This window comes from Somniosus microcephalus, chromosome 1 (genome assembly GCF_052327205.1).
Source record: "Somniosus microcephalus isolate GS21.2 chromosome 1, FLI_Smic_1.0, whole genome shotgun sequence".
Lineage (NCBI taxonomy): Eukaryota > Metazoa > Chordata > Chondrichthyes > Squaliformes > Somniosidae > Somniosus > Somniosus microcephalus.
This window is the reverse complement of record NC_140987.1, coordinates 399,245,018-399,254,704: the sequence shown is the minus strand read 5'-3', so window position 1 is coordinate 399,254,704 and position 9,687 is coordinate 399,245,018. Positions and strand designations below refer to the sequence as shown.

Sequence of the window (9,687 nt, the reverse complement as noted above, 5' to 3'; positions counted from 1 at the left end):
TTATATGCACTATCATGTGCTGTGTAAATATTGGAGGATATTGCCATTATATAGCTTTAAGTTATAAATTTTCAAACTGGAGTCTCAAATGTTTGTATTTGTTGACTTATTAGCGCATTCTCTCTATTGCTGTGCACGAAGGACAAACTTTTTGTGCAGTGATAGCACTGTGTTTCTTTTGCGTCCCCGACACTGTCAGGACATGGATTCCCATGTGTGTGCCAATATTTGCAGGCAGGCCTCCACACAGGAAAGTTTGAAAACCACTGATTTATGGCAGCCTGCCCAGCAGTATTCATTTTTATATTATCTAATAGTGTGTATATTTATAAAATATAAATGTATTTTTACTGAAAAGTAAGAAACAAATCTTAACATTCAGTTAGTCTTTTACTTGATTTAATCCTTTTCATGCTAATTTGATTTTTGATACATTTTGATTTTTCACCAACGTCACTAGCTAATTTTACAACTTTACTCAGAGAGTGGTGAGAATGTGGAACTCGCTACCACAGGGAGTGGTTGAGGCGAATAGCACAGATGCATTTAAGGGTAAGCTAGGTAAGTACATGAGGGAGAAAGAAATAGAAGGATATATTCTGATAGGGTTAGATGAAGTAAGTTGAGAGGAGCATAAGCACTGGCATAGATCTGCTGGACTGAATGGCCTGTTACTTGCTGTAGATTCTATGTAACTTGTAGATGAAGAATTGTTTCAATAATTGACCTTCTTTAGCCCTAAATCTTTTCTTATTTTATGATGAGTTGTACTGTTCACTTTGTTACAACTAGAGAGCAGTTGGTAATTGTTGGTCGCCTGGTAAAGTATCAAATCCACTGGGGGCCGAGATTCTTCCCAAATAACTCTAGATTATCCTGCAAAGCAATGTCCTAATGTTAAGGTAGTCCTAGCTGTAGAAGCTTACCAGTGCTCTCTTCTAGTGAGCTGGACAGTTTTAATTGGTTAAACTCTGGCAGTATCCTCGTTCACACTTGAACTGGGACCAACATATGCCTAAACTATACTATCTGGACTGAAGTAAGTGCTATATGTCTGTATGATGAAAGAGTGTGCACTCCATATTGGGGAAACAGAACCTCTAGCTATATAGATTTCTCAGAAATGTGGGGGACAATTTTAACATAACCCGCCCAACAGGAACAGGGCAAATTTGGGCTTGACACGCATTCTACATCCTGCCCGAATGACTTCAGCTGGTTGAGAGGCAACTGCACTAATGACAAAACTGCAAGGGTGTCATATTTCTCTCTAAGTCAGTGATAGTTATATTGGAATTCTATTTCTGCTCACACCAATATAATCTCTTGGGCCAATCTTAAAATTTATATATATCTTATTAAAAATCCATGTCTGCATGAACTTACATTATATACAACCATACTTCCTGTCATCATGTTTTATCACACATTTGTGTCAATCGTTTCCATTTTAAATTCCTATGTGTAGATTTATGTGGCAACTGCCTAAGTAAACTTCTATCGTTGTAATCCACCCACTGGTAATGCTGTAGCACCTCAGTTTTGTGACTCCTACCTCCTCAGCATGTACTGTAGAGTGACTCCTATGCTCCAACCAACTCTACTTCTCTGCTTCCCAGATTGCCATAAGTTCTGTTGTTTAACTAAAAATAATATCAAATTAAAGTATTATGTAAAACTAAGTACAGAATGTATGACTCTAAATAGGGTATACATAAAATTAAAAATCTTACATCAGTGTGCCCTCGTCCAGTTGTCCCCTGCTGTCCAATTCAGCTTCACCTGAAGACTACACTTGGTCTTCAGTTCTCATGTGCAACACCGCAGGAGATCATTGAGTACATTTTAAAATAAACTAATTTGACACCCAACCATGCTCTATACATCACACTCAACTACTGTCTTCCCTTCTGCTTCTACCTTACCCAGTGTCCTACAATCCCCAACCAATTTATGTACTTTTTGGCATCCTATGGTTGACTACTGTGTAATTTGTTTCTGTAAAATGTTTGGTGAATCACATTTGATTTCAGGTTATTAATTGTTGTTCATATTGGGAAGTGCACAGTTTGAAATAAAATATTTTACTTCAACTGGTTCACAAAAATATTAAAGTCATTTGCTGGAAAAAGCCATTTGTGCTCTCAACTTGTGATGAGTAGTGAATTCAACAGTGCAACTCAGCAAGCCTTTTGGACCAAATTATGCATATATTGTAATTATGAAGACAAATAGTTCCACCAAGCTGTCATTCAACTTCATGCATCAGTATTTGTTTAGTCCTTTCCCTAGCTTAGTGTGTTTCTGTAAAATATATCGTAATAGGGCTAGATTTCAATTGTTTTGTCATTGTAGAGTGGAAATTAACAACAGATGCACTAAAGAGATGAGAAAAGTATATTTGTGAATAGACAATCAATGTAAGTTGAATCCACCTGGACCTGCTGAAGAGAATATTTTATTTTAAAATTACTTTAAAGCATCACTCTTACTAAGGGGTAGTAATCTTCTGTTTCTGGTGGTATCCTGACATTCCCCAGCCACTTGAGTGGATGGGCTGGTGGGTGCCTCATATGTGCCTTGAGTAGTATGGGTACCTACCATTCCCATAGGAATTAGTGGACATCCCCCAACCCTGAAAACTTTGGCGGGGTCAGTGGTAGAGGTCCCATGCGGGCGCATTTCGGTACCTACGCTGGGGTGCGCCCCCGTGGATTTTCAAGGCCAAAGTGCCCTCTATGTATTCTGTATGATTCTTGCTGAATGGTTGGTACCTTGCGCAGACAAATTTTCTGTCTTATAGTCAGGGATGCCTTCTGCTTCTGGTTTCAGCTACCTATCTTTTCTTGCATTGCTCTTTTGCAGTGTAAAGTTGTACATGTTACAATCCCGGCTTATGAATATTACTTAATAAAGCTCTCTGCACCACTCATGCCTTGCAGAGGGAATGACTATGTAGGGAGTGGACAGCAAATTATGTGAACATACAGCTCTTAAAGAGCCGCTGATCAAAATGAACTAGATCCGATCATTTAAAAAGAAATGGCTGCTTGTGGGAATAAAGATATATTGGAGCTTTTTCTAAGGCTCAAAATGCTTTTGGCACATTTTCAGCCTTTACAAAGGCTTTATGGCCGAAGAAGTGATGGCTGAGAATGTAAGGACAGAAAATGCAATGTGCAGGGATGAACTGGAGCCCATGAGAATGTAGCAGGGTGGTGCTGCTCTTGGCTCCCTGTTTGATGGCTTCGAAATGGATGTGAGGTGGGTACGAGATAGGTTGTCCTGTTTGGAACTCCAGAGGACCTTCACCAGAGGAATGACAGTAAACCATGCCTGGCAAGAAGTGGCAGCTAGGCTCAACACTTCTACAGTATCTGCTAGACATGGAAACAAATCAGAAGAGAAGACAGCACACTTTAAGGGATCTGACAAGGTAAGACCACTGAACAATAATACATGTACCAGGTAGATGACTTAAGATTGCCAGAGTGTTTTACCTATAAAGCTGTTTCATATTTAATGCTCGCACATATCAACCTCACACAACCTTACAGCTCTGTCATTGCTTTTTATACATACCCATATCTCAGCATGGGACACATTCAAGCTTTTCCACAATCACATTTCCAAGAGCTTCACACATCAAATCATTGTAACACAATCTACTTGCATGTTGCATGGTCACTTACTAACGCATAGATGTGGTGGTATTGGAACAACTTGATTTTAATTCCCATTCAGCCTGGTTTCAGCTGGGTGAAACAAATTAAAATCCCCCTTCTGTTCCATAGAATATTTCAGTGATGATATGTGATGCCTCTCGTAGTAAACACTGTCTGAATTTCCTTTGCTCCATCCTGTGGTGCTGCTCCCCCTCCATGATTATGGCACGCAAGAGCATGCCAATAAGGAATGCCATGTCTGCTCCTGAGAAACCCTGACTATGGGTAGGGGGCTGGAGGCCTGGGCGGTGGGGGGGGGGGGGGGGTGGGGGGGGAATGCAACATTCTGCTGGTGGACTGACTGTGAAAAGCAGTCAGATGTAAGTGCAGGTGTTTGGAGGCAGAATAGCAACAAAAAAAATACACTTTAGAAAGTGTTTCCAGTTTCAGAAATCAGTATTCAAAGATCTCTAGATTCTTCTGTGCCAGGAACTCTTCATCTGTATCAGTTGTTTCTGGCAGTTGTTGCACCTCATATAAGTCAGTGTACTTTACCACAAGTGCATCAGAAGTTTAAACTTAGAAAACTTGGAGTGGCTACACCATTAGCTCACACTTTGACATAAGCAAATAAGGCCAGTGGTGAATCAGAGGGCATATCTTGGGAAGGTCCAAAAAGTGAGAGAAAATTTTGGGGGAAGTGATTTAAAGATGGAAATTGGGTGGAAATGACTTCCACCTGAATTTCTTCACTAAAAACATTCCTGTACTGTTCCTGTGGAGTACGTACAGTGAGGAATTTGACTCTCATGGGCAGCTTGCCAAGAAATGTCATGATTGAATCAAAACTATAGTTGCATCCGGATTTCTATGAGGTATACATCTTTGTTCCAAAATGCATTTATTCAGCAGTTCAATCCAAACAAAACCAGAAAAGATTGAGGTAGAAATTTGTCTTGGGCAGTGGTGCAAAATGGGCGGTATCGTATCGGTCATCTGTTATATGCTCTACTCGATAGTCAATTCTATTGACTGCAATGGAACTGAATATTGGCCGCATGTATAGCAGGCGGCCAATAACTGCCCATTTTGCACTATTGCCCAAGACATATTTCTACCCTATTAACTTTTCAAATGTACTCGGTAAAATTTAGCAGTGTATTTCTTATTTTTAATGGGATAACCATTTAAAATGAGTAATTGGGTACTTTTCCTGTAGGAATGGGGTTGGTTCAATTGAATTTTATATAAGAGGAGTGAATGGGAAAGAGTTTGATACATTAGTAGTCTATACAATAGGGACGAAAAGGAAAGGGCCCACTGGAATTCGGTACAGTGAGAATGAATAGGAAGGAGTTTGAGTTAATTGGAATTTTATACAATGGGACTGAATGGTTTGGCAGACATGAACATAATTATACTTGGATTAGATATGTGTTTATCTGGCATCAACCAATGGAGAAATGCCAGCACTGTAACAGATAAAAGAGTTTCATAGAAGCAACCAATCTGCTACAATATTAACAATTCCCTTGGCTGGGGAGAGAGGGTGGTGGATCACAGTAGCTTCTTAGTGCATTTGGCATAACTACTTTAGTTGTGTTACTTATGAAATACAGTAAGACCTGTATGAAGTGCCTTTTCTTGAGACTAAAACAAAGGTGTCTTGCTTTTAACTGTTAATTCTTGGCCTTCTTTGATTTTCCTATTAAAATTCATGCTCTCAAAGTTGTATTATTAAAACTGAAGAACTCTATCAATAATAATGAACTTTCATTGTAAGAATATTCATACTTTTGTAACAAAGTCATATACTGCACTCAAGTTATGTGCATTTTTCTATCATTTAGCTGTGACAAAACATGATCTATGAATTTCTACTACTAAATATTATGTCAAATGAAAGAAGTGCACAGAACATTTCAATTCACAATATTCTCTTAAATAAAATACTTTAAATATTTCTCATTATTTTGGTGAGGAAATAATTCTGCAATCCTAAAAGAGTTAACAAGACTTGAGGGAATGCTACATCTTTCATGTGAAAGCCTAAACATTTGGGTGATAGGACTGCTAACTATGACTAGGTTTTTATAGGCAACATGGAATGTGAGCTCTCTACCAGGTGTGAATCATTTTATTCCACATAGTTTATATAGTAATAAATAAATGAAAATGGAAATAAAATCAGAAACTACATTTTACTAGGAAGTGAAAATGTTTTGATTATTAAGTCCTTACCCTGTGACTCTGGCTTAAACAATCTCTTGAGTTTTTGTAGTTCTGAACAACCCAACAAACTCCTCTTGCGTCTAACCCAGTCAAATTTTTCTCTTCCTACTAATCCTTCTCCCTTCTTACTCCTCAACTGGATGGTTTCCTTCAACTGTTGAAGTGTCTGAGTTCAGTAATAGATAATTTTGACATAAGAATGGGGATGAGTAGGTTAGGGTCAAAAATGAAAGGCAAGGTTGTCCTGTATAGCAGTAAGATGGAACAGACAGATTTAGTTGGGTTTAGGAGAAAGACTTACCGCATACAAGGACAGATAATGTGGGAATAAAGCAGGAGGGAAACAGAAAAGATACTGTTCGTATAAATGACTACTAAGCACAGGACACTGGAGTGTGTTTAAACAGTTTTTTGTAATTTGTACATAAAAGATGGGTGCATAGCTTCATGAAGTTATTTGTTCATTAATGTTTTAATTGAACGGGTAAATGTGCTCACTACTGTAGCTACCGATGTTGATTGCTTTGTTAAATGATGTGCAGATGTCTTACTTGATGATTCCTCTGCTGCTCGGAGTAAAAACGTGTAGTTGACCACCACTTCCTCCACTTTTGAGAGGAGCTCTCTGCACTGCCTTTCTGACCGCACAATATAAACCAAGTGCACAAAGGTCTCAATGAGGCCGCAGAGCACTTGAAAGCTAGTTGAGATAGCTGAAAGCATGCGTGATGGGCTTTTGTCTACTGCTGCCACTCTCCTACATGCAGTTCGCAGCTCTTTAAACTTCAGGGTGAGTGTCTGTTTGTACTCATCCAGGTGCGACATGTAAAGTTTAGGATCATGGTTTCCACGGTTTGCTGTGCATTGCCTTAAGATGGATAGCAGTTTACTAGTGTCCTGCTGTGCAGCAATAAAACCATCAGGTAACATATAGGCTCTATTCCGCAGAGCATTAATTCTTGCTATGTTGCTATCAAGTGCCACATCGCTCAATACCGCCTCCTGCTGTACATTGTCCCCACTGCCATTGGAAACATTTCTGTCTGACATTTGATAAGTTTTAGCTAGCGTTTCACCGAGTGTCACTGAACTGTCAGACCTCAGGTCTGGAAGTAGCTGCATTGGTACTGAATATGAAAGTTCGTCCTTATCACTGTTGTCATCAGCAACATCACAATTTCTATAATAAAAACAGTACCTAAAGGAGCAGCATCTGTTGTTGCTGGCCATGTCTCCTTTGAGAAGTGGCACTGACCTTGATGGTTTGAATTCTCCCTGAATGGAGAAAATTGCTGGAGACCTTTGTCTTTTGTCTGTATTAGAAATGTGTATGCAAGATGGGTCATCAAACTGGGCTGGCTCCTGGCATTGGTTTTTAAGGACTTTTCTTATGAATTCACTCCCTTTTTCCAGATTCCTAGATTCACCTGTCTTGGATATGGCCATATTTGCACTGTTCTCTGAACATTGTGATATTATTTCACTTATTTCTGCCTCAGAGACTATGTTGGTGGCGCTATGGTCTCGCTCCAGTTTCCTGCTATGGGGCACTTTCAGGCACTCACCTTGTGCCATCATGCAAAACACACCAGGTTGCTGTTCAGATCTATAGTCACTGGACTCCAGACTTGAGGTCCGCCTCCGAATGGCTTTTTGTTTGGTGCTGATATTTGGTGCAGAAGGGACAATACTGGTTTTAGGCTGCTTGTGTACACAAGACCCTTTGGCTCTCTCTGCTCTTTGTGATTCTATAGTACTAGGGATTGATGGAAAGCACATTGAGTCACAAGCCAATCCTCGACGTTTACAGTCACAGCTACGACGTTGTTCTCGGGACAATCCTGGAATGTTTCCAACTGGGCTGCTTTTGATTTGACAAGGGCAACGTCCGGATGCTTTGCGATATACGTAATCTTCTGCAAACACGTCAACTTTGGCTTTGGGCTTGAGTAATTCTTCCAGAAATTCAAGTTCATATTGTTTCACTTTTTGAAGTTGCTCCTGCCTCTCATCACTTTCTTTCTTAAATCTTGCTGGAAAAGTTGCTGAGAAAAGATTTTTAAAATTCAGCAAGGAGCTTTTCTGTGACTTAGCTTTATCAGGAATAAGAGATATGTGCTGTTTAGCATCAAAGATGTTTTCTGACGCTGGAGATGATGTGACATGTGGCAAAGTAATACCACTCAGACTGGAACACATTGGGATGCCAACAGTTTTTTCTGAACTAATATTTGTTTTACAAGAACATGTGTGGCCCTGACGTTTCATCTTTTCAACACTATCTTGCTGCGCTGTGTTGTTATCTAGTCCCAAGGTGGCAATAGGGTACCTATAAGGACTGAGATAACATTCTCGACTTGGGGAACCAGTTCTCTTGGGTTGACTTTCCTTTTCTGTTTTGGTGTAATCATTCTTTTGATCAGTTGGTACATTCACAAAATCTATAAGATCATCATTGAATAATGCTGAGATTTCCTTACCTGTTGCTGGCTGATACTTCCTATTGCTCACTTTGACATATGCCACTTCATTGTTCTTTGGTGTGCAAGTATGGAAGATAGTTGCTCTGTGGCCCTGAGAGTCTACTTGTCTTTGCACAGTTGCCTCAGTCTTCAGCAAATGACATTCACACGGTCTGGAACTTCCTTGCATGCTTCCTTCATATTTCAAATACTCATTTTTTGAAGCATCACATTCAGCACAGCTATCTGTGTACCTGGAAATTGGAGAAGGAGTATTATTCGTTGAACCATATTTTAATGAATTTTCTTGGTGGGTTTCAGGCCTTGAAATTCTGGGGCTATTTCCAGAGTTCCTTCCATTCAGCAACTGTTTGATACACGTTCTGTCATCTCCCCCACGAAGAACTGATTTGTCTTCACTCTGAAGTGTTATCTCTTCAGAACATGTTAGGTTCTTGGAAAAGTCTTCTTTTGATTGAACAGTTTGTTGTTTGGACATCTTTTCTTCTACTATTTTTGGGCAACTAGGACAATTCTGTTGTAAAGCAGGCTTTAAAATAACATTATCTGGCCTGTTTATAGTTTCATTAGAATGAGTGAATACCTGAGGTCTCATGTGAACTGTACAATATCCTGTCACATGTCCAGGTTTGAGTCTAATGGAACTAGACAAGGGACTCTGTTTAGATGAAACAACTGCAGATAAAGTGTTTGCTTCTTCATAATGTCTCTTTGGACAAGGAACTCCTCTGAAGGCGGCTTGTGCACAGCATCTAACAGCATTCAAGGGAATATCTTTTTTCATAATTAGACCAGTTTTGTTTCCCTGATAAGCAAGTAAATGGTGCTGTTTGATTGCTGAGACCATTTCAGAGATGTCTGTCATTTCTGAAGAGTTTGTTTCATGGCCGGAATCCAGTGATGACTCTGGGGTCATAGCTGCCAATACAATCAAACCTGTGGATCACAATAGAAAAAAAACTTATGATATTGAAGTAGCAAGTGCAGAACATATTAGGCGAAGGAATGCTAATTATTGTCATTATTTTCCCTGTTGACATTAAACCTCAACCACATAAGAAAGAAATTTGACTGATGTATTTAAAATATTGAAGGAACTAGACTGTATCCATGTGGATAAGACTATTTGAATTAGATAGGTTATGGTGAACAGGGTACATGCATACATGTTACGTAAGAATAGAACTAGGTTAGATGTCGGCAGGTTTTTCTTTTCACAGAGGGTCATCGACCTCTGGAACAAGTTGCTGGCTTGTGTAGTGAGTATGGATTCACTGCAAATGTTCAAAGGTGATGTGGATGAGTTC

At 39.5% G+C, this 9,687-nt stretch overlaps 1 protein-coding gene across 2 annotated transcripts in view; it reads right to left on the bottom strand.

Annotated features, from left to right (window-relative positions):
• Window positions 1-4,677: 4,677 nt before the first annotated feature.
• Window positions 4,678-9,687, bottom strand: part of frmpd3 (FERM and PDZ domain containing 3) — a 485,785-nt gene continuing 480,775 nt past the window's right edge. For both annotated transcript variants that reach the window (XM_085997856.1, XM_085997864.1), the window contains one exon: window positions 4,678-9,316. In XM_085997856.1, the coding sequence (XP_085853982.1) occupies window positions 6,351-9,316 (2,966 nt within the window). In that variant the 3' untranslated portion in view covers window positions 4,678-6,350. The remainder of the gene's footprint in view (window positions 9,317-9,687) is intronic.